Below are 26,054 nucleotides of genomic sequence, written 5' to 3' on the forward strand. Positions count from 1 at the left end.
CATAAACAGACCAATGTTTATTTTAAGAAGAAGAAAACTTTGCAATCATAGAGAACAGAGGAACCCCTATTTGTTCCATCCCACTTGTGTCTGTTAAATAATTTTGTCTTCCTAGAATGAACCAGCCCTCTCCAGAATCTAACTGCAACTCTTTTAGGTGACCTTATGAGCTATTATTCTGCCTAAGGTGGACATGTTTCTAAAAAATAACTAACTCTCCTGACTTTATTTTTTGCCATTTAGAAAATAAAATCTTTACTACAAAAAATACATAACCCCAACCCTCATTCGAGAACCTGATCCTATGTTGTTGTTTTTTTATTTCCTCTTGTGGCTTGAAGTCCAAATTGAATTAAAAACAATCCCATCTTTTTCCTATGCATACTTAGCTGTGACATGTAAACTAATTAGATTGTACATGAGGAAAATACATTTTTGGCCATAATTAGCATAGATTGTATGTGCAAACCTGAGAGGACAGAAAGAGAAATATGGTTTGGTAGCAACTGTCTTTGAAGTAGGATTTTGGTTTCCGTGTTTAAGTTAATTTGATTGTCCACAACTTGGGCTGTGGAAATGAGTAATAATGACATTATGAGACGTTTAGTTCTGTTATTGGTTGTGCAACAGAACTGAATCATATGGCTGTGCTACAGCATGTATTGAAAAGAGCACATGGCATTTAAGGTTTCTTTTAAACTGTGCTGACCAATTAATGTTAAATTGATTTTTGTGGTCCTTTGCTGTGTATTATTTAACTGGGCAATTAAAGTTAATAAATAATTGGAGTTAAAGGTTATTTGTGGCATGACTCATTATGTTCAACCCTTACTTCTTTAAACTGTATAAACTTTATATGGGATTTATGTGGTTTACTGTATGTTTTTTAGTCATATTGGCAATACTGTATATAGCACTATATACAATATATACAATACTGTATATATTCTCACACCTGAAGAAGGCTCCACAGTCAAAATGTTGTGTTTCCTTTCTTTTCAGCATAGAATAAACCCGTTACCTGTTCCTTAGCAGCCCACGCATGCTGACGCAGCTCCCTACTTGAACTACTGTATACCGTGCAAGTTGTATTCCGTTGCTTATTCTCACAAAGTGTTTTTTTAATATGGAAATAGTTGTAGGGAGGCACTGCCCTTAGCCATGCTCCTTCCCCTAACACTAATTCTCACTTCAGTTTTCTCACTTCAGCTTTCTCAGAAGCCAATTAACCTCCAGTACCAGTATGGCTTTGCCTTTTCTCCAGGAGGATACCGGAGCACCCAGAGGAAACCCACTCAAACGCAGGGAGAACATACTGTACACACACCGGTGTACCCAAGACTTTAACCCGGGGCCCCAGTGCGCCATCCTGTCTCTTTCTCTACAAAATGATGATTCACCTCACTGTTTATCATAAACAGGCCAATGTTTGTTGTGAGGTACCCTCACTGCAGCTAACAAGAACATTCTGCACTCATGGGTCACAAAGGAGAGCTCATGGGCTCCATCATACTGGTGTCTGCTCAAAGATGTTGTCTCCCTAATGACCCAGAGCCAAACTGGAATGGAGCCATCCCAGCCTAGAATCTCACTGTACTTACAATACATTAGATAACCTTCTGAGTAGTGCCCTCTTTTAACAGCTTTTTTTGAATGCAGAGTAGCTTTTTTTTGTGGAAAACAAAAAATATCTAGACATGAGTTTCAATGCCAAACATCTGAAGTGACCAATGTCACATGAGAGGAATTTAGACTATAAAATTGGACGGGTTCATTCGTTAATTCTAGAATGCAAATATAAGGAAAACAATTTCAATTGGAGTAGAAGACACGAAGAAGCAATCTACAGTAGGTTATACAAACACTTAGTATTGTCCATTACTATCCAGCACTAAAGACATTACACTGTATTTAACACGAAATAAGGAATGTCCAAATAAAAGTAGGGGGTGGTACACTGGCACAGTGGTCAGCATTACTGCCTTGCAGCACCTTGTTCAATTCCAGACTTGAGTCTGTATGTTCTCCCTGTGTTCGTGTGTGTTTTCTCTTGTGCTCTGGTTTCTTCCCACAGTCCAAAGACATACAGTACTAGTGGGTGAATTGGCTTCTGGGAAAACTCTCTCTAGTGTGAGTATATGAGTGGTGGTGTCTGTGTGCACCCTGTGAAGGACTGGTGTCTTGGCCCTGTGACCCTGTTTTGGATAAAATGGCTAGAAAGTGGATGAATGAATTTACCTGTAGTTTTTCAATATTATAGGATTTATTGGTTACATATCACACAAAGTATTAATTTAGATATGGATAGAACATTGAGTGAAATTCTGTTGTGCCACGTTGATATAACAAATAATACATAAATGTATTATTTATTTAGATTCTATAATATAACAAACAAAACAAATGTTCTTTATTTGTAATTACTGAAATTGGTACATTGAAATCTCACTTTTTATAGAGTTGTAGACACAACTAAAAACTGTTTTTTAAAGAAAAATGCATTAACATTTAGGAAGCAGGAAATGCCTGTTATCATTAAAAAGAAGTACATTTATAGTTTCTGTTGTTTTGGTTCAGTTTAGCCTATACCTGCCCTTAATTTAGCTTATACTGTAGGTAAGCACAAGCATGACAATATTATTGGATACTTTATTCCCAAAGCCCTTCAACAGGTAAAGGAAGTCAAGTACAAATCTTAGTGCTATATTGTGGTGTGGAGCAAACAAATACTACTGAAGATCAACTAACTTCCTTACACCTTCCAGACTCAGTAAACATTTAATATGTACTGATTTTTCTAATTTCTTAGTTTCAAACCTCAGATTCTTAAAAATAGTTTTAATACAAATGATAACAGTTATCACAAATTTGCTACAGTCCTTTATATACATGGAAATATGTGCAGTCACATATGAACATACATACACCCACATTCTGGTATTACAATTATTTTGGTAGAATTCAGGACTATGCAAACCTGGAAATGGAAAGATAAATAGAATGTTTGACATAGACAACAAAAGCTTTAGCTATGCATAAAGAACAGATAACACTGAACTTGAAGAAAATACTTCAGGAGTTCTGTCAAAATCTAATGAAGGCAGAGAAGAGGCATGATTTGAAAACATGCTTTTCTGGGGTAGCTTCCCTGGCACCCCACCAGGGGATCACCAGAGTGTTCTGTAAGGGTGAAACTTACAAGAGAGTGAGTAAGAAAAATGATCTGAATATGTAGGTAAAGGGAAGTGGGTGAGATTAGGGTTTGACCTCATCCTGTGTTTAAAACTCCATTCATAAAAACTGCTTACACTACATGTCATTTGTACATCATCTACACTATGTGAGGAAGCAATAACTGAGGCAGAAAAAAATGTTTGGATATATAATTTAAGGTGCAGATTTTAAATCAAGGGATGTTATGTATAACATTCAGTCCAGAGAAGAGCAATCAGATACATTCTCAGGCTTAAATATCACACATTGACAGGCAAAAGGAACAAACCCCTTTTTATTCTTGAGCAGAGAATAATGTGAAGGGACTTGATTTAAGTTTTCAAAATGTTCAAAGGCGTTGACTAAATGAACCCAAATTACTTTTTCAAGATCATTAGATCAATAGCATGTAACAGAAGAGAGAATGGAAAACTCCTGTATGTGGAAGTGCATTTAAACCTCTGAGAAGGAGGCATTTTTCACACACAAGACCTGCAACAAACAACATGTCAACATGTCAAGTTGTTGAAGCTAAAATACTGACCTCTCAAAAGAAAACACTGGATGAAATCTGTAGATCAATGAACTACTACCAACCAAATAGCCATTTCTGATCCTCATCTCAGCTGTAGCCTCTTCTATGGTCCTTATAAGGTCACCTCATGCAGCTGCGGTGAAGTTCTAGGCTGGGCTGGCTCCGTTCAGCTGTGGCTGTGGCTTTGTAGAAAGACACATTTGCTAAACAAACATGACTCGGATGAAGAAAATAGGGGCTCCTTTGTTCTAAGCAATTGCAAAAATATATTGTTATCTGCAAAGGAAATGGAAAAAGAACAGAAACTACTCAATGAGACTAAATTGAGAGATGGCATCCTCTTGGATACTTTATTACAGAATAGCTCTATTTATAGCTTCAGATGCCCAAGCAGATTTATTATTTTTGTACTAAGTTCACATTTTAGACAGAGATTTGAACCTACTGATATGGGAGCATCTAAGATATTTTAACATGCATTAAATCTAAACCTTTTATTGATTGAATATAAGAGAATCCACATGAGCTCTGCCAATCTCTAGAATACACGGTATGCATTTTGTCTAAACATGTACCTGTAAAGATACTAAATTTCACAAACAATGTATACATTTGTGGTATCAAAATGTTACATGTTATCAATACACCATAACTTAACACAAGGAATTTAGTTGACAGAACTAGAGTTTTGTCAATAATCACCTAACCTTAAAATGATAAAAATTAAATAATTCTTCCTTATAGAGAAATATAATCTAGACCTAAGTCAAATAAGTGATGATTTTCTTTTAAAACTGCATACTTCAGAGGACATTTTTCCCTGGAGAATTAATTTCTTAGCAATTCTTTATTTATGACAATATTCGGGTATGGTGATTGGGTGCTATAATTGTTTAAGAATGTTTATCGCAAACCTTAATTAATATCAAGAAATTACTAACACTTGCATGTGAAACACCAGTAAGTGTCAACATTCTTCATTTCCAGTGCTGAAATATGGATGTCAAGCAAAATTCTACAGATGTAGTTTTTGCAGATAAAACAAAACTTTGCAGTTTGAGCAAAATAATTTCTATACTGAATCCTGTATTTACAAAGGCAGACAGATGATGGCAAACCACTTGGCTAAACTACCTTCACGGTTCAATTTACACTAAATTGAAGGCACAACCAACGCTGAAGTTTACTTGAGTAAATAAGGGCCAAGAGTCTTCTCACTGCTCATGGCAGGATCTGTGACATCACGCTGGCTGGAGGATATAAATGTGCAGGACTGAGGAAGACAGGTAGGGAAGGCTGGCTGTGTCCTCCTGAAGAGGCTCACTCACCCTGGGAACAGCTGGAAACACCACACAGCCTACTCAGGAGGAAATCCAAATTATTTATTTATTGGTTTGTTTGTTTGTTTGTTTAAATAAGAAGACTCCCACACAAAGCCAGCAAACATGGGATTTTTAGTAAGTATTTTTTATGTACTCTATCCTTAGGTATTTTCAGTGTAGTTTTGTGTTAAAACAACATATATCTGCTCATCACGTTGCAAAAAAAAGTGGAGCAGTGGCACTGTGGCTAAGGATCTGCGCCTGTGGCTAGAAGATTGTCGGTGCGTATCCTGCGGCCGGCAGAGGAATCCTACTCTGTTGGGCCCCTGAGCAAGGCCCTTAACCCCAGCTGCTCCAGGGGTGCCGTATAAATGGCTGAACCTGCGCTCTGACCCCAAGCTTCTCTCCCTGTCTGTGTGTCTCATGGAGAGCAAGTTGGGGTATGCGAAAAGGCAAATTCTTAATGCAAGAAATTGTATATGGCCAATAAAGTGATCTCTTAAGTGTGGTACTGGACTCTGTTTGAATGACAATGGTGGGCAACAGACCTGATGAAGCAGCCAAAGAATAAATCTCACCACCGTCTAATTTACCACTTGACAAAGCAGCTTAGTCACAGATTTGAGAAGATGGCTGTATTTGCAGTATGAAGAATGAATTTAACTTTTGAATCTTTGGCATCTTAACCTCAGTTAACATATTTATTGTCCTCTAAGGGTATAACCTTATGACAATCCAATAGGCTTGATATGCAGTACCATAAGCAGGGTTTCTGTATTTATGTATCTGACATCCTTTGCTTACAATCCATTAATTGTTCTTTACAAACTGTTGATAAGATAAGGAAAGATAAGGATAAGAGAAGAGTTAATAGGACCCATTGCACATGTACATTGTAGTATAATCTCTCAATTGGTGCAAAGCTGTCACAGATTTCATCCTGAGGACATAAATTGAATTTGTATGAAGGGGTCCAATTCAGTTTTCCTCTTCAAATGATCATTGAACCTTTTGCAATGCTAACCATTCTGTCTTCCTGCTGAGTGCAGTAGTGACAATAATAATCTCCACAATGTCTTAGGAAGGACACAAGTATGAGGCAACTCCAACATCAGAGAAAGAAGGAAAGAAGAAGAAAGGAAAGAAGAAGGGACATAGAGACATAGAAGAACTGAAGAAGGAAGTTGATTTGGTGAGTATCTGATATATTATTTGTTTTTGTAAAGTTACTCTTCACTTGTAGATACTATTTTCTCTTTTACATTGAGAGTAAGAGTGTAAAATGCAGTAATTCAAGGGGGGAAATGAACCTATAATATGGTCTGTACTGAGTGACAGTACTGGAAATGTGAATCTGGGGTTCAACCATATTTGGCATGCCGCATGATCAGTAATTGGCCTTTTTTAAACGAATGAATCATTGAGTTTCCCCAAGAGTCATGTTTCCTTACGTAAAGAAACATGACAATGGTAAATCGTGAATATGGAAATAATCTTAATGGGTGTGTTGCAAGAATGTTAAACATTTAGCACTTACTTTCTTAGCTAAAAAAAATATATCCTATACAAAAAAATATATTTATCAGTACAACCTCTTCTTATCACTTTTGTTTAATCTGAAAAAATATAATGGTTAATATCTTGTAAATATTGAAATATTAATATTTTGTCACAATACTATTTGATTAAAGACCTTTTGTACTCAGGAGTTTTATTAACTTTTATATTCAGGAAGATCATAAGCTGGCGTTCGATGAGATCCAGCGGAAGTATGGCACTGATCTCGAACGGGTAGGTTTCTGTTCTGCGCTCCTCCGATCACTGGGGTAATCCTTTCAGTACCTTTTATCTCTGAACATTTCACATTTCAGTCACTGTAATGGTATATTGTATATATTTTTATTTTCACACATTTTTAATCCAAAATTTAATTCTAATCCATTGATACCTGAATAGGTATAGCTCTCAAACCTGGTGGGTTTTATCCCACTCTATTGAATCCTTCAATTAAAGTTCAATTAAAGGTTACAGAACTATGAACGTAAATGAGCTTGTGCTGTAGGTTTGGACATGATGGTACATATGATATCTTAAAAATATTAAGTTTACCAAACACATTTTAATTGAGGATCTTTAATTGAGTTTTAGGAAGGAAAGTTTGATTGGTTGGTTGGTTGGTTGGTTGGTTGATTGGTTGGTTGATTGGTTGATTGATTGATTTTTTTCAGGGTTTAACCATTAGCCGTGCCTCTGAGATCCTGGCGCGAGATGGCCCCAATGTCCTGACTCCTCCTGTCACCACCCCCGAGTGGGTCAAGTTCTGTAAGCAGATGTTCGGCGGTTTCTCCATGCTTCTGTGGACTGGAGCCTTCCTCTGTTACTTTGCTTATGCAATTCAACAAGCCACAGAGCCAGAACCCGTCAATGACAATGTAAGCACATAGGTAAGGTCTGAAACTTTAAAGACACGTATAATATAGTTCTTGGTGCCGACAAGTGTCTTTTTCTATTTTCCTGCAGCTGTACCTGGGAATTGCACTGACTTTTGTTGTGATCATTAGTGGCTTCTTCTCATATTACCAAGAAGCTAAAAGCTCCAGGATCATGGATTCATTCAAGAAAATGGTTCCACAGGTATTTCTTTTCATCTATTTAAAGTCAAGTCATGACAGTCATGCTTAATATATTTGTTCCTGGAAGAAAATTCACAATAATACTTGGTAATGAAATGTCTTTAAACCACAGACACATCGTATACTGTGTGACTAATTGTCCTAGTGAAGTGAGACTAAATGAAACAATGATGCATAATGTATCCAACTGGTTTATTACACATGCAAACCCTTACCGTATTTGAAAAGAAATGGAATATGCAGTATAACTAATTTGTCCGTTTTCAGCAAGCGCTGGTTATCCGAGACGGTGAAAAGAAGAGCATCCATGCGGAGGAGGTTGTTGTTGGAGACCTGGTGGAAGTGAAGGGGGGAGACCGGATACCTGCTGATCTGAGAATCATCTCGGCTCACGGCTGCAAGGTTGGCTAATTCTGTGTGACAAAAGAAGTGACACCTCCATTGGACATACAGTAGCTGTCCTTTCCAAACGTTGGTAAAATTACAGTTGTCTTTCTCTGCAGGTTGACAATTCTTCCCTAACTGGTGAGTCTGAACCTCAGACCAGATCGCCTGACTTCTCCAATGAAAATCCTCTTGAGACCAGGAACATTGCCTTCTTCCCTACCAACTGTGTTGAAGGTGCGGGTTTTTATCCAGTGTCATTCTTGAACTATTTTATTAAGTTATTTACATATTTTGAGAAGCATGTGATGCACCTAAAAGTTATTTCTCATTTCCAGTTTATTTTAAACATTGCAATAAAACTGCATTCTACAGTAAACCATGTACTGTGCATCCTGTTTATAAGGCGTTCATTAATACAGGGTATTATTACAGGGTACATTAACTTACAGGGTCGGACTCAAGAAAGAATGAGGATTTTTTGTATTACTAGTTATTGTGTATCTCTCTTCTTTTAGGCACTGCTCGTGGGATTGTCATCAACACTGGTGACAATACTGTGATGGGACGTATTGCAACTCTTGCTTCTGGTCTGGAAGTTGGTCGCACACCCATCTCTATTGAATTAGAGCACTTCATCCGCATCATCACTGGGGTGGCGGTGTTCCTGGGGGTCTCTTTCTTCATCCTCTCCCTGATCCTTGGCTACAATTGGCTGGAGGCCGTGATCTTCCTGATTGGAATCATTGTGGCCAATGTACCTGAAGGTCTCCTGGCTACTGTCACTGTAAGAATAACATTTTCTCAATAAATACCATGAAACATGAATAGGAAAATATTGTTGGCATAAAAAGATAGTTTAGGAAGAAAATATTTATTGTTTTGAACCAATAATGGCATGATCTCATTGACACTAAAGATCATTTAGGCAAATTTTCACTTAAGACAAATTGATTCTCTATTTAAATTTAATTTTGGCATTTAGCAAGTTAGACAAACTGTAACATTGTTTAATGAACATGTAATGTATAACGTATTGTAATAACTTGACATCTGATCATCTGGGTCCATTCTCTGTTGTTAAAATAAGGAATTGAACATGTAGAGCTTCAGTTGGACTAATCTTTGCTTACTTTATGCATTTACAGTTGTTATACTTGTTAATCTTTCCCTCTCCCTCAGGTCTGTCTGACTCTCACAGCGAAACGTATGGCCCGTAAGAACTGCCTGGTGAAGAATCTGGAAGCTGTGGAGACTCTGGGGTCCACCTCTACCATTTGCTCGGACAAGACTGGCACCCTGACCCAGAACAGAATGACTGTTGCTCATTTGTGGTTTGATAACCAAATTCACAAAGTTGACACCACAGAGGATCAGAGCGGTAAGAAAAAAGTTCACTTTCATTTCAACAGATAATAAAAAAAACATTTTTTCAATCTACAAGACTGTTATATCTCAGTTCAAACTCCTCATCCTCAAAGCTATGAATTGTGAAGCCATCCACTTCTTCTTGCATTGTGAGCTTTTAAGTATTTTTATGTTAAAAGCAGATCACAGAAAAATCTCTCCAGTTGACCGATTCCATCCAGTCATATTCAGTCAAACAGGTACTCTCTGGAAGCTCCTGCCCGCTGGAAGTTCATAGCACCATAAGGATTGTAGCTGCCGATGTCATGTTCCATCCTTTTTATGAACATACAATTAACTAATTGGCCACCTAGAAAAACAAAATGTAACACAATGACTTTTAATTGACTGAGAAACGTTCTAGAGATGGATTGGATTTTGTAATGTTCTTCATGTCTGGTTTCTGACAGGTATCTCCTTTGACAAAAGCTCCCCATCCTGGCCTGCTCTGGCCCGTATTGCTGGGTTGTGTAACCGTGCTGTGTTTATGTCTGACCATGAGAATTTACCAGTGCTGAAGGTAACACTGTTTTTGTGAATACATACTTAATATGTAGTGAACAAGTCCTGTTTTTTTTAGTTTTTATGTATTGTCTTATATTTTAAAAACACATTTATAATTCAAGGCTTTCATGTTAATTGATATACTGTATAGACATATTTTTACTTTAGAGTACTCAATTAAAACTTGTTTGTTCTAGAATATACTGTATCACATATTACACAATTAAAAAAAGTCCCTCTAAAAAATGGTATCCCAGTAAAATATCACAAAAATGCATAATTAATAATTTTTTACTCTATGCATTAGACTCCCATTCCCAGTATGGATTTTTGCATTTGCAATGGAAGTTCAGTATGTTTGTTTCTGCAGAGAGATGTTGCTGGTGATGCCTCAGAAGCTGCCCTGCTGAAATGTATTGAGCTGTGCTGTGGGTCTGTGAAAGGAATGAGAGAGCAGTATCCCAAAGTGGCAGAAATCCCCTTCAATTCAACCAACAAGTACCAGGTACAAACATTAATCCAGGTGCCTAAAGGCAAACCACAAAAGCCAGTTCTCCAAACATGGATAAGCACAACAATTTTTGTATCAATGTGGACAGACTCTCATGTGTACTTAACGCATAATGGCTTTTTTCTCTAGCTGTCTATCCATAAGAACCCAAATCCATCTGAATCCCGATACATCCTGGTGATGAAGGGCGCCCCAGAAAGAATTCTCGACCGCTGCTCCACCATCTTGATGCAGGGCAAGGAACAGCCTTTGGACGATGAGATGAAGGATGCTTTCCAGAATGCCTACCTTGAGCTCGGTGGCCTGGGAGAAAGAGTGCTTGGTAAGTGCACAGCCACAGTGCTGTGGTTCAACTTGGAAATGTTGGCACCTACTGTAAGTAGGTTCCTCAGCAAATACAGATGGTGACATGTTTGTAACTTCAATACTGTTCTATTCACCATCTGCAGAAAATCCAATCTTTTCATAAAGCAAAATTCTTAACTGAGGTGTGGCCCTGTGTTGTCTGTAAGTAGATAAAATTGAATCCCAGCAGAGGCGGAGCTGCACTCCTTACACTTTAGAAGTAAAATTCAATTTAATTCAATTTATGTTTATATAGCACCTTTCACAACAAGGTTGCCCCAAGGCACTTAAGAACGCTGTGTGACAATGCATGACATTACAATACAGAAAGAGAACAAGCCAGAAGACAACAGAGGAAACGAACCAAAACTCCTCAGTCAGGAAAAACCTCTAGAGGTCCAAGGTCAACTGGCTCCCCAACCCCTCTAGACATGCTAAGATTATATAATTCTAAATAATCTCTGAGACCAGAAAATCCTCCTAAACGATAGCTGTATTCGCTATGTCCCTTTTGAATCCATGGCAGTAATGCAGTATTTAACTCAGATGGTGCCCAGCTCGGGCACCATCCAGACATGTGGGGAGGAGGATAGTTTGGTCAGAACAAATGTATCTACAGTGTACCTGGAAGGCCAGCACTGAGACACACAATGGCATGTACAGCAGCATCAGCAGCCATAGTTGCAACGAACTATGATGTAAGGTGTGAGTAGGCTAGGCTGAAGTAATAGGTTTTAATAGAAATAATAGTTTTAATAGGTTTTATAGTAATAAGAAAAATTGGCAAGTAAATAAGTAAAATAAGTGGCAAGTAAAATTGCCACGGTGTTAAAAAATGTTAAAAGTAAAGAAGTAAAAATTCTGTATTCATCAAATTGCCATAGTGTGCGTTCTAATAACTGGTGGAATTGTGACTCCAAAGCTGGGACACAGTAATTCTTTCCCTAACTGGACTTTAAAAACCAACTCTAGAACACACAATAATAAGAAAGTACATTCTGTCTTGTCTTCTGAGTCTTCTGAGATTTCTTTTCTTGTGGGTTAATGCAGTAAGATGAGCGAGATTTCTTGCTGCTGAATCTGCTGGTTCCTCATGTTCCATTTGCTGTCCTGCAGGATTTTGCCACTTTGCCCTGCCTGACGACCAGTTTACTGGAGGGTTTCAGTTTGACACCGATGAGGTGAACTTCCCAACCGAGAACCTCTGCTTTGTGGGCTTGATGGCCATGATTGATCCTCCCCGGGCTGCTGTGCCTGATGCTGTTAGCAAGTGCAGGAGTGCAGGAATTAAGGTAACTTGCTTTTTTTATATAAGCATTCTGTCATGTTGGTTGTCTTAAGCAATCTGGAGTCATTTTTCACTTTATTTCTTTCAGGTTATCATGGTTACTGGTGATCACCCCATTACGGCCAAGGCCATTGCAAAAGGTGTTGGGATCATCTCTGAGGGTAATGAAACTGTGGAAGATATTGCAGCCCGTCTGAAAATCCCTGTTGCTGAAGTCAACCCGAGGTATAATACCAGAGACTTTAAGCTTCTGTGGCTCAGGTTTCCTTCATTTTGTTGCAGTAATACTAAGTGATAGGATGTAGGTACAGTATTAGGAGAAATCACTTCCCAGATGTTGACTAAAGAGTTTATTTTGTTTGGAAAATGTGGAAATTTGATTTATTTATGTAATACAGTACATGTGTAACAAATTGAGAGAAGGAACTGATGCATTTCTGACTGTTAGCGTTGTGAGCAATGTATATTACATTAGGCGTAAAACACAAGAGCCTTGGAATAATTAAAAATGAACTTCCACGTCGCTTTAATTACATTTTTTAAATTACCTTGTTTTATAGAGATGCCAAAGCCTGTGTAGTTCACGGCAGTGACCTGAAGGATCTGACTTCCGAGCAGCTGGATGACATCCTGAAACACCACACTGAGATTGTGTTTGCTCGAACCTCTCCTCAGCAGAAGCTCATCATCGTGGAGGGCTGCCAACGACAGGTGCTGCGCAGTATTGAGTTACTCCTGTTCTGACAATAGTCATTAGCCTTGACTAAACACCCTAGATTGGGTTATACACAATACTGTGGTATATAAGGCGTAAGAAGAGATCTGACATCTTCTATTACGTAACAGGCTTGAAAACATATCAGACTTTTTCATTTTATTCCAGTCAGTTGTTTTTTTTTTAATTTCTGTATTAAAATGAAAGAATTTGATAAACCAAAGCAAGTTGGCCATCTTCCTACATTTACAAACCAGTAAATCCCCTGTCCATCTACAGGGGGCCGTTGTAGCTGTGACTGGTGATGGTGTGAACGACTCCCCTGCCCTGAAGAAAGCAGATATCGGTGTTGCTATGGGCATAGCTGGATCAGATGTCTCCAAACAGGCTGCTGACATGATCCTGCTGGATGACAACTTTGCTTCCATTGTGACCGGTGTAGAAGAAGGTAAAGCAAGTGTGTCCCAAAGTTTCTGGGACAGTAATGTTAGATTCCATGTGAAATTGCCCAAAGTCCTCCTTTTGCTTGATTAAAAATTGTTTCTTTTCCTACTAGGCCGTTTGATCTTTGATAACCTGAAGAAGTCCATTGCCTACACCCTGACCAGTAACATTCCTGAGATCACACCTTTCCTGCTCTTCATCATTGCCAACATTCCTCTGCCACTGGGAACTGTCACCATTCTGTGCATTGACTTGGGCACTGACTTGGTGAGAGCAGCTACATTTTATTCATTTGTTCAAGAACTGTTGTTTTTCTTCTTAAAACTCAATTGGAACGGTTACACACACAGTATGGCAAACCACAATTCTAGTATCTCATGTACAATTATTAATTATAACACTGTGGCTGGAATTGGGGCTGGAATTCCCAATTGGAATTGGGAATTGGGAATTGGGAACACTCTTCATGTTCCACAGTTTCAACACTGTACATATTTAGCAGAGGGTACTGTTTACTAATAGCAATACCTAACTATTAAAATTAACTTGGAAGTCACAAGGAGCCGGAGTTCGATGTAAACAGCAAAGAGGGGGTGTACTGTGCAATGCGTAACGGAAGAACGGCACCTTTACTGTGCTCTGAGCATTCGATACAGCTTAACTTCAATGTAACTCTCTTTCAATGCATTTTCAAGCCACCACTGTTGATAACATGTTAACAAAGTAACTAAACTTCTATACTCATACACTGATAAGTCTACTTTTCCTGTCATTGGGGCAATTGAGTTTTGACTGTATGATCTCCCTGTAGACTATAGGTGATAACGTGACTTCATCCCCTTAAAAGATAGCGTGGAGTTTTGCTGCAGCAGGTGACCCAGGCATTTGGCCCTGCAGAAATAGCTGCTAGCCTGGGAGCTGGGCTTTGTGATCATGATCAAGTCTCAACAGTGGCAAACAGAACACACATGTTATCTGTATAGCCTTGTGGGTAACCTTGCAGACACAAATACTGTAGATCATTTCATTTCATGGATAAAATTCTAATATCTTTCATAATTTCAATGAAATAATGACTTAAACCCATCGTGATATGTACAGTAATATAATCAGAACACTTTAGTCAGATTTAAGAAGCAAACTTGTACTGTCATACAAGCAGCAGCAAACCAAAAAGTGAGGCTCTGCATCCGGTTCCATTTTTGTTACTCTTCTAGTCTGTATCTAAGGTATTCTCAGAGCAAAGAGTTATTTCATCATGAAAATGTAATAGATGAGTGAACAAGATAAAATAGTGACCGTCTTAGATGTGGAGAAATGACTCAAATTAAGAGGTGCCAGAACTGAGGTCTGACCGGTTTAGGCACAAATCCCGCTTACAGTGTCTTAGTCCTGACTGTTATTGTGGGAATGAAGATAAAAAGTGCAGCATTTGTGCACAGGATTTAATAACAGGCTTTTAAATGTGTCTGTATGTCCAAGATCCCTGCGATCTCCTATGCCTATGAAAAAGCAGAGAGTGACATCATGAAGAGAAACCCCAGGAATATCTTCACCGACAAGCTAGTGAATGAAAGATTGATCAGTATGGCCTATGGTCAAATCGGTAAGAGCTTTATTTTAGCAAAACCAAGAGAACAAAACAATTGATTTTTAAAGTATTATCAAGAAAAAGTCAAAGCATAATAGCACTACTTTTATTTGTCCTGTATTCTGTAGTAAGTCAATTTAAATGGCAATACCACTTTTTTTAATGAGGATAATTAGGAAGGTACTTCATAGCATGTTACAGATAAGAGAGGCAGGTGTACTTCACAGGGAATTATGAACAAAGCTGTTGTTTGCTGAGTGCTTGCTGATAGTTATGTGAAGCTCCATGCACACACCGCTGTGCAAATGTCTTAGACATGTTGCACTATTGTATTCTTTTTACTCTGTGCTTTTCTTTGTGGAAAAAATGTGGAAACTCAAATTTTAGAATATAAAATACAACAAATGCTAGTAGATCTGTATAATGCAATACAAAAAGAACTGTAGCTTTATGGATGTTACCAATCAATTAAATTTGACTGGTAAATGTGATGGTTTAGCTACAACAACATTTCATATTGCTTATTCACGTATACTTTACCTTGACTTGTCACCATGGCTTTTTGAGGATTTTGATCAATGTGAGTTAAAGATTGTGAAATAATAAGCTTGGTTCCTCCTCACACAGACAAAGTTACATTAATAGCAAACAAAACAAATTTATCAGAGGTGAGCTATGATAGATCTCCAATAAATGCACAGTAAATTTTCAATGAACTTTTAAACCTGCTTTTGACAGACAAATGCAGCTATATATATATACATTCAATGATAAAAGCCTGCTAAGAATGTGCAATTGGCCCTTTTTGTTCTTTCAAAATTACTTTAATGCACAGCAGTGAGGAACACTTACTAGGATTCTGGAAATTATACTCGATGTTTGATGGAGCATTTCCATTGTACCCTTTATAAATGGGTTCAAAAGTAGATGACATTCAATAAAACTGTCAACCAAATAAATACAAAAAATCTTCTTTTTCTTAGGAATGATTCAAGCCTTGGGAGGATTTTTCACATTTTTCGTCATTCTTGGTGAATATGGTTTTCTTCCATCAAGGCTTATGGGAATCCGTGTTACCTGGGATGACAAATATATCAATGACTTGGAAGACAGCTATGGACAGCAGTGGGTCAGTATGATCAATCATTCCTTGTAAATGAGCAACTCTTTGAGCTCAAAATATGGAAAAAAACACAAACCCATATAACATTTCTCATCCTCTTCTGTTTTTTGATTTTTATATAGACCTATGAGCAAAGAAAGATTGCTGAGTACACCTGCCAAACAGCCTTCTTTGTTACCATTGTGATTTGCCAGTGGATGGTGTTAATCATCTGTAAAACAAGAAGAAACTCAGTCTTCCAACAGGGACTGAGGTAAGTTGATTAATACTGGTCTTAATAATGTAAGGAATCTTCAGCAGTACAAAGATGCTGGAAAAAAAACGAATGCATAAGCTAGTTTTCTTTGTTCCAAGTAATATTTTATTTGCATGTTTATTTTTTATGAAATATTATAGGTATGTAATCCATTAACACCTTCTGGGATGTGTGCACAGTTGACCAAATTGCTGAATTGGTTCACAGCCTGCCTCCTCTTGCTTCACAATCCTTTGTGTGAAGAAGTGCCTCCTGTTCCCTGTTTGCACCTCAGCTTTCCTAGATGACTTCATTTCTTTGTGTTTTGTCCACAAGAAACAAAATCCTGGTCTTTGGCCTGTTTGAAGAGACAGCGTTGGCTGCCCTCCTGTCTTACTGCCCAGGAATGGACATTGCCCTCAGAATGTACCCACTCAAGTGAGATTTTATTTTTTCTTCTTGTTTTTTATTAGTATTACTGTACTTGCTGTCACCAATGTGTAATGCTGAATACATTGCATTTAGAAATGCTCTATATTGAAAGTCATGGGCAACAGAACATGTGGCAAAAAGTACTCTGTGTAACCAGCCTCTTGCTTACATGGGACTTTAATTCTAACTTTCAAATTGTCTGTGTCCATCACCGTAATACTCAAGAGTAGACAGTACTGCCTCCATACGTGCTGCTAGAGATTCTTTACTCCTTTTCAGGCCGCACTGGTGGTTCTGCCCCTTTCCCTTTGCTCTCTTCATCTTTGTCTATGACGAGATCCGGAAATACATCCTCCGACGCTGTCCAGGAGGTGAGTGAGAACACAAGATTTAAATTTTCTTTGGCATTACTTTCTGCACCTGCTGTATGTTAGAGTGATACTAACGAGCGTAACTGACCGGACACATACACTTATTGGAGGGTTTCACTGAGAACGTCTAAGCGATTGGTGGCTAACTGGCTTCTGACCATGCTTATTGCCACCATGAAATCGCAGACCCGAATGGCTGATCTGCAGTGGGAGTACATTCAATAACCTTATTGAATGAGTGGCACTGGACATGCAATAAATGCAGCTGGTTCCAATATTTTATGTGTTTATTATTATGTACTTTTTATGTGATGTTAATACATTTCGGGAGTGCCTGATTGGCTCAGATATCTGGCGTTTTTGCAGTCTTCCTATGGTCTTTGTTCTTTGGGTTTGGGGTAACTTTTCACATGAGTGGAAATTTGAAAGAATAATATCTTTTTTGTTCTTTTTTCAGGTTGGGTGGAGAAAGAGACATACTATTAGGGTTCTCTACATCATACAGGCCTGTGCATGAGTCTTACAGCTCTGACCTTTAACAGCTCAGTTAGAGAATCAAGACTTTTTGTGCCTTTGTTATGGAGTACCTAGAACTGTATGTTTTTAACTCTGTAAAACAAAATAAAATTTCACAGAGTTACTATCTGTGTCTGGTGGTTCAATTTATTTGATCATATTAGCTAGCACTAACTGTATTTTTGTGCTTGAGAACTAAAAACAGAATGCATCTCCAGGTTATTCTATTTTTTTATACTAACCATTTACAATATTTAAGCAATTTCATCTCTCGCAGGTTTCAAAACAGTTTCACTTTGTAGAATTGTTGAATGAGAAGTTAAATATAATGAGTCCTTCAATCTGAGGAGATAAATGGATTTCTAAGGTAGATTACCAGCACTGTGCTGCTCATGTTGTTTTCTGACTTCATGGGTGGTCAACAGCCAATGCCAACCAACCTGCATGTGTGCTGTACAGTATGTCAAGCAGCTGTGTGCAGTTTCATCTATTCTGATGATTGTGAGAGGGCTTGACGAAAATAACTCTAGGTATCTGTAGGTAGAGCAGGCTACACTAATAAGACTTTTAAACAAAAAGGTACTAAATAAAAAGAATTATAAGTCATACATGTGAAATATTCAGCACTTGCCTCAGTAAATAAAATAAAAAACAAGCATCCTACTGCTCTGTAAGAGGAAATGTCACATTTATTTTCCTTTGCTTTAAAACAACATCTGTTCTTCACTTGCATAACAGCTCTGTTCTCCAGTGCTGTCAACAGAGCAGTATAAAAATATACACAATGGAAAAAACAACTTTGATCTCCATTTAAATAAGCCAGTCAAAATAATAGACTCTTTATTACCATCTAGTGGTCAGCTAGTGAAGTGTAATGCACATGTTGTGGTAACAAACTCGGTAAAAAAGCTTTCAAAGGCATTCAAATTAAAAATCACAAAGGTTACAAATTCTTTGCCTTGAATTTTAAACCTTTAAAGTACTTTTAACCTTTTATTCAGAATTGTTTTTTTTTTTACTTTTTCAGAAGTTGAATTATAGTAACTTCACAAAACGTGAGTCAGAAAACCTCAGGCAAATAGGTGTTTGCTTAAGCCTTTACATTTTGTCATATTGCATAATTGTCCTTAGGCTACATCTCTATGCAACATTCAAAACTAAGCTTGCCTGAGCAGGGCAGGGAGACAGAAGCTCTGCTCCTCCTCCTTTGAAGGGGAAAGTAGGCAAAGGTGAAGGGAGGCAGTTCGGACAAGCAGCAGGAGTGATGGCTAGAGACAGCTTTAAAAGCTCTCCTCTGCCATGGATTGGATGTATTTACTTATGAATTAGCAGCTAAGTGTGTGATGATGTGTGGTGAAAGGGGAGGGGAACTGCCATGCCTGCACTCCTGTGTTCTGTGCTGTGTGCTACAGTACGGGAGAAAACTGGGCCTCCAGCCTGAGCTGTTTATCCACAGAGCCTATATTATACACTGCCATAAGCTTATGGCTCTAATCTCTAAAACATAAGAAAGATCAAGTGTTTTTCAAGAAAATGGAAAAAAATATACAGGTTTTGAGTTTTTTTTAACTAAATGTTTTTGGGTTTTGATTAATTGATCATTTGTTTCATGAATGGCTGCGATACTCTCATCTGACCTTGACTATTGTGAAAACCCTAAATCACCAGGCTGGGGAGACAGGTGATGAGCCAGTTTAACCTGTTGAATGCCATGCTGCTTAAAACTGAGAACGGCCTGCATATCAAGGATGACTCAGCAACAAGGGAATCTTTAGTGATGAATTAAGGTTTTGTGTACTGTAGATCACGCTAACACATGCCAGTGAAAGTGGAACACATTTGCAGAATTATTAGCTAATTGTTGATCATACTGTGAGTTCCAAGAGAGATACTGTAGTTTGTGCAGGTGTGTTTGATCAGTACAGAACTAATCAACGACAACCTGCCTCTACAGCACAACACTGATCAAGTCCTGACACCTCCTCTGGACTGTATAGAATGTAATGACATCTCAGGCAGACAGTCAACAAGGGATTTCCTGCATGACATGAATGTGACAGGTGTAGACACCCTATTCACCAGACTTGTGTCACCTTGAAGGTTGTAGGATGAGCTAAGATGACATGAGGTAGGTCTGAGACCGATGAACAGGCACATTCTTGTCCTGGTCCTACAAGAGGAAGAGGTCAGTAACACAAGTCCACATCTGTAACCTGCTAAAAAATACAGCGCAGGTGAACAGTTTCTTAGCCTGTGATTTTCATAGTGATCAACCTGACTAATGACTATAAACATTAATCGGCATAATAAATGTATCTGTGTTGTGTCTGTTCCATATCCATAAAATCTCAAAACATATGCTAGTGAACATGCATTGGCATTTTCCTGATAACCATGTGATTATTTAATTTGATGTTTAGTTGATTTAAAACAAATATCTTCCTTCTTTGAAAAGAACACAAAAATAAAAGGATGCAGTGGTTTAGTAAGTATATTTTATTGCACACTGCTTGTGGGATTTGACAAAGATTTAGAAATCTGATCAGAGCTGCCACTTTGGTTTATAGGCTGGGGAATGATTGTGAAAACACTGTAGTTAGACTACCAGCCTTGAAACACGTACACAAGTCCCTGCAGGACAGAAAGCCACATCAGGGTCACCACATTTGCTGATGGGATTTAGAGGGATGTTTGTGGTTTATTTAATATTTGTTTCATTGCGGTGCCATGTCTGGTCAGGGAGAGAGATACAGTCTTTACAGATTTTGATTAATGTTTGTGATCCTGAATAAAAAAAATTGCTTTCAAAATAAAAACTGTTCATGTCTGGTGCTTTGAAATGACATTTCTTTCTCATCCCACAGAGAGGGCAAAAGAGTGACAGATGAAGAAAGGGCTCATGAACAATGTTTGCTGTGGGACCTGTCTCCCCTGGGGTGAGTTCACTAACCACACTCTTGACCCTCTTGTGAGGGGCACAGGGGCTGAAGTGAAAACAAGCCCAGCCACCTTCTCACAACATCTGGGCTGATGTTTTGTCCTTATCTGAATGTTATACAGCTCAGCCAAATCGGGTAATTTCAATATAACATGTGATAGTTATTAAAGCGCTGTCACGCAGAATACTGTGTTTAATGTGGTAGTAAGCTTTAGATGAGTGCCAATACTCACTGGTTCTGGGCATAATATGTAGCACTTTCCCAGGAGGTAAGTCCTACCCAAGCCTTAATGCAGTACTTTAAAATAATAACTGAACGAAGCATCTGAAGCAACAGTGTACAGTGAATCACAGCTGCCGTCTTTTCATCTTAGATTCACATTCCCTCAGGCCTGGGGTGCATCTAAATACACAGGAGGGCTCGGCCATACCTCACCACCAGATCGGTGGAAACCCACACCAGCATACAGCACACTCTGCATTATCGTCTTGTGTGAGCTACTGTCAGAGCCTCCAAACAATGTGTCCAGCTCGTATTCACATTTAATCTCCCCCTTTCCGTCATGAACTGCTCAGAATGGATCATCTCTATCTCTTTTAAAGCTCAGTGTTCCGCATGTGAGAGTGCCATATGTGCTAGTGTCACGATATGGCTGACGTATTATTACGTCTTTCGCTCAAACACAGTTACTGTTACCGTGACAGATCCTTCAGTGGTGCTATTACACCATGAGTGGCTGCAGACCATGCTTCACTGACCAGCACAAGAGCTTAGAAGCTGCATGGATCTGTGGAGCTGGCAAAAACTCCTGCCTATCCCAGTTCAGGCAGGAGGCAGAGTCACACAAATACAATGGTTCTTGAACACCACAGACTATTTATAAATGCTTAATTTGCCTATGGCTATGCCTTGAGGCTTCCCTGCCCTTTAAGCAACCTAGTGCTCCATTTTCCTGGTTGACCACTGGCAAAACCTTAGCAAGGCGGCAGCGAGCTGTCTGACCTTTCAGTAAGACAGGGTCGAGGAAGCAGCAGCAGGCTGGGGAGCAGAAAGCACATTCAAATACATACAAAGACCGATAATAGTCGTAGCTCTGAAAACCACTTCCTTCCACTCCCACATTATCAATTATCGTTTGAATGTGCTTATTGCATGAGTGCTCATGATACTATGAGCTGAGAGGATGTTATTGTCATGTATATTTGATTGGGTGTCCCAGGTGCCATCTTTAAGGCTTTAATCAGTGGCCAAAGAAGGGGTCACACTGGAGTCTTGCCAGCCAAGATGGGGAACCCCACCAAAAAAAGGCTCTGTACCATGATGTTGACTTACTTTTTGTGCCACTTCCTCCTACAGTTACACCTGTTGCCTGCATCTTTAATTATCTCATTATGGAAAAGGGGTGCTCCTTCCACATGTGTGTTACAACATCAAATTCATAAATTTTGTTTTTTACAGTAAGGAATTATGTTTTACTTACCTTTATTGATTGTTAACAGTTTGAATACAGTGCCTGAAGCCTATTCTTTACGGACAAGGGAGAGAAATGTGTTGATTGAGATTGTTGCTGAAAGGTGCCATACAAATCTGCAACCTTTTTTTATTCCGTGTTATTAATCACTTATTTTCTTAGCAGACGCCCTTTTCCAGGGTGAGTTACAAGGTGTACGAGGGTAACATGAAGTGTGATTACCAAGGCAACAATAGATGTGATGAGCTGCAAGTACAATAAAATAAGAATAAAATAAAAAGCATGCAAAAAACTGTTGGAAGTGAAAGCAAGCACAAAATTAAAACAAATTGAATAATAAGAACTAACAAAATGTTTAACCCTATACAGTATATACTGTACATGTACAAAGCAGAAATATAGGAACATTGATAAGTATGTGCTCCATGTTAACAATGAACATTGTGTTCGAAAAGGGATGAGTATCTCTACAGTTCTAGGTTCTGAGTGCTTTGATTTTCTGACTGTTTATTAGTGATCTCTGCATGACATTCGCTTGCCAGCACGGCGATGTGAAGCCCAGCTGCGTCGCTGCTCTTGGGTATGATTTAATTCCCGTCTGGGGGCCCTTCAGTGCAGAGTTCTCATGTCTCCCCGAGTCTGCGTGAGCTTTCTCTGGGTGCTCCAGTTTTCTCCCACCCCCACCCCCCAGAGCTGCGGATGGAGTTTCATTGTCTGCTCCATGAGCTGTCTATCCAGGTCACACATGGGACCCATAAGACAGATAAATTCTGCTGGTGTGGATGAACTGGAATTTTCTCTTCTTTCTGGCACATCCAAAAATATAGGATAGTGCGCTGAATTATGTATAATCACAAAATGTCTTAAGATTTTTAAGCACCAAGTCAAGACGTTCATACTTTGATTTGCTATAATTGCTATCAAGGGCATCTTTAAAATCCAAATTAATATTTAGAGTTTTGCTTCACTCCACTAGAATCTCTAATTCCCCAATACATTTCTCTAAAAAGGAACTCTTAAAAATCCTAAAAATACTGTTTCCTTTAATTGTACTGTATCTGACTCAAACAGTAAATGAAACCAAGTATTTGTACAATTAATATTTTTCATACTTCTCATTCAACGCATGGATGCAATGTGTCACCTGGCGTTTAATCACAGGAATTAAGAGAATTAAGACCTAGCAAACCATTGTGCATTTGCAAAAGTATCTGTATTTTCAGAGTGACACAGAGTTCTTCGATAGTGTTAAAGAAAATAAATGTGCATGTTTCTGAAAGACATTTAATCAGAAATTCTGTCAGGTAATTGTAGTTCATACCAAGAATTTACCTCTGAATTTAGACTCGCTGATAAGCTGTACCAATTAATTGCTGTGTGCACTCTGGTAGTTAATAATTTATTGAGAGAGAAATTAGGTCAAGTAAAAATAGTATTCTGATCTTCTTCAACTAGTCTGTAACATCAGCTATTGTAGTTAATATTATTATGCAGTATATTGCACACTGTAGGTATGACAGTCAACAACTGAATAAAGCTGTCTCTCAATTTTACTGAAAAAATCAATGATACTCATGGAAACTGAAAATAATGTTCATGGTCTAAATCTGTAGCAAACACTCAAATTTTAAACAGTCTGCATCACTGGACATATTTTGTGTAATAAAGGCAGATAAGGTGTGCAACTTTATTTTTACATTCTGGGATACTAACACTGTGTCACTCAGGAGAAATATAAGATAAGATCACTTTATTGGCCATATACAATTTCTTGTATTAGGAATTTGTCTTTTCACATACCCCAACTTGCTTTCCATGAGACACAGACAGGGAGAGAAGCTTATTCTTTGTCTAAATTTTGAAAGCAACTGTAGCAGTGTGATATGCAGGGTCTCTAGGACTGATCACACAAACATTTCTTTAAGGAAAATCTACCCATGGAATGGGAAATGTAAAAGATACTCCTTAACAAGAAGCAAAACTATAAAGCCTTGATTGTGTTAATATTTGTGGTTAAAAAAAGACTTACATAATTACATAATTCATCATGGCTTTAAGTTCTGTTCAAAGATAATACATATTGTGAGAGTCCTGCCTTGTCTGGACCACATTTCCCAGAAGCCTCTGAGGCAATGAGGTGCCACTCCCAGGCACATGACCACTGGCTGGGAGACAATTGGGCAGGTATTTAAAAAACAGGAACTGGAAACACTCTGAGTTAGTAGATAATTCTGCTATCTGGAGGCCAGAATGAAGATACTCTGTGTGCACAAAATGCTGAAGAAAGAATGACTGACCCTCACCCTGCAGTACTTTGCTTTGCGGACAAAGGAACTGTAACAGTTTAAGATTTTTGAAGGTTTTGAGAAGTGCCTCAGGAGAGACTAGTTTTGGAAAAAAAGCCTCTTTCAGAGGCTGAAATGTTTGGAAGCTGGTAAGCAGCACAGCTGCCCAGCTATGATACATAGGAAGTGTCACAATGGCCTGAGCAAGGATAAAGTAGGTCCATTTTATCTCAAACTGGCTCTGCCGCAAAAGCACCCAAGCAAACAAATGCAGTCTATTTACAGTGCTCCCAGTCCCCCACAAAAAAAAGCAACCAGCAACACTCTTAGGCTGAGGAGCCAGCTTAAATAGCTTGTAAGCCCCTCCCTCTCTGGAACAAACCATTTCTTTAATTCAAGGTGGTTTTTCCTCTTTCCATAAATACCCCTTGAGAAGTGGGGTTAAGTTTGGCCTTCTGAGGCCACCATAGGCTGACTCACCCCAGAAGTATCAACACCAAACAAACCGTGAGTAACATCCATTTTGAGAGCGCTCTCCATTCACACCACAATACTCACTCATACCTGTGTTTAAGTATTTGAGTGTATGTGAAATTAGGTATGTTTATGTACGTGAATGTATATGAAATTAAGTAATAGCAGTTACTAGTCAAGCCCTGAGTGTGCACCCTCAGGAACTTATCTAGCAACCGCTCAATGGAAGGTGTATGAATGTTGTATTTTCTGTGCTACTGTATCTGTTCCCTGTGACAAGTTTAGTCAGGAGCTTGAAAAGGAGGAAAAGGAGAGAGCCTTGTGATTGATTTTGGTTTGGAGTGGTGTGTTAGTTCACTGAACTGCCAATAAAAGAACACTGTTTTTGAATCCCAGGCAGCTCCTAGGCCATGGCTCTTGGCAGCCACATGGGAGACTTCCTGGTCTGAAAGTCTACCACATGACTACTCAATCCACTCTGGACCCTGTGGGGCTGCAGCCTGTATCCCAGCAGCCCCCTCCAGATGTCAAACTCCAGGCCAGAGGTGCTCTCACTCTGAGGTGGGGATCCACACTGAAGATGATTAGGCTGCATCTTGCATGCTGTCTGCTGCTGCAGGACTGGTCTGGCCCTCCTAGGTGACCTTCCCACATCTCTTTCAGAGAAGTGTCTGCTTCCCACCTCATGGCAAGAGTACTCTGCTCCTGTGCCCAGGGTCTTTTAAAAGTTAAACTTTGAGCACATGTTGTGGTCAATGAAAAAAACAAGCTTTGAAAGTGGTCTTTCTGGTGTTTTAAAAAAATATTGCATTTTTAAAAAAGATAATGCAATATTGTGTTCAAAAGGATATATGATTCTTGTAACAATTCAATAGTATATATATTACAGATTTGGCTTTGTTCAAGGGAAACTGCAGTCCCAATTTCCCAGACCGGTTATTAAATCTTGGTAACAGAATAAATTAATTGACGCTATTGTGAAATTTAATACATTTGATAAATTCCTAATTTAGCACAAAATCGTGAGTTTTGTGAAAGTACTGTATGGTCGCCATATTGTTACAAACCGTTGCGGGAATTGCTCACTAGTCTCCGTAATGACTAATGTACTGTGATGTAGAGTGAATAAGTACAGGTTGTGCAGCAGACATTTCACTGCTGAAATGTTCCAACGTGATCTGCACGCAGAGTTAACAAGTACATAGTATTTGTCCGCAAAACCATCTCGAAATTGAGAGGAACATTTCAATTGGATACAAAGAGACAACCCTGCTTGTTTACAGTGCCATAGGGCCGCTTCACACCACTGGACGTTT

General features: G+C 38.7%; 1 protein-coding gene across 1 annotated transcript; it reads left to right on the top strand.

The window, feature by feature from the left end:
- Positions 1-4,967: 4,967 nt before the first annotated feature.
- LOC148835586 (sodium/potassium-transporting ATPase subunit alpha-1-like) lies at positions 4,968-17,696 on the top strand. Its single transcript, XM_088913910.1, has 23 exons — positions 4,968-5,205; positions 6,152-6,262; positions 6,802-6,861; positions 7,299-7,502; positions 7,591-7,704; positions 7,971-8,105; positions 8,207-8,324; positions 8,606-8,874; positions 9,270-9,468; positions 9,905-10,014; positions 10,369-10,503; positions 10,639-10,831; positions 11,971-12,146; positions 12,231-12,367; positions 12,703-12,853; positions 13,137-13,305; positions 13,414-13,568; positions 14,784-14,907; positions 15,876-16,021; positions 16,138-16,268; positions 16,587-16,688; positions 16,962-17,053; positions 17,511-17,696. Exons 1-23 carry the CDS (start codon positions 5,194-5,196, stop codon positions 17,537-17,539), a joined length of 3,072 nt encoding a protein of 1,023 aa, XP_088770036.1. The 5' UTR covers positions 4,968-5,193; the 3' UTR covers positions 17,540-17,696.
- The last annotated feature ends 8,358 nt before the right edge of the window (positions 17,697-26,054 follow it).

This window comes from Atractosteus spatula, chromosome 4 (genome assembly GCF_055471065.1).
Source record: "Atractosteus spatula isolate fAtrSpa1 chromosome 4, fAtrSpa1.hap1, whole genome shotgun sequence".
Lineage (NCBI taxonomy): Eukaryota > Metazoa > Chordata > Actinopteri > Semionotiformes > Lepisosteidae > Atractosteus > Atractosteus spatula.

Coding starts and splice junctions, on each gene's coding strand:
- LOC148835586 (XM_088913910.1), top strand. Junction 12,368..12,702: donor GTTGCTGAAGTCAACCCGAG/GTATAATACCAG, acceptor CTTGTTTTATAG/AGATGCCAAAGCCTGTGTAG. Junction 16,022..16,137: donor ACAGCTATGGACAGCAGTGG/GTCAGTATGATC, acceptor ATTTTTATATAG/ACCTATGAGCAAAGAAAGAT.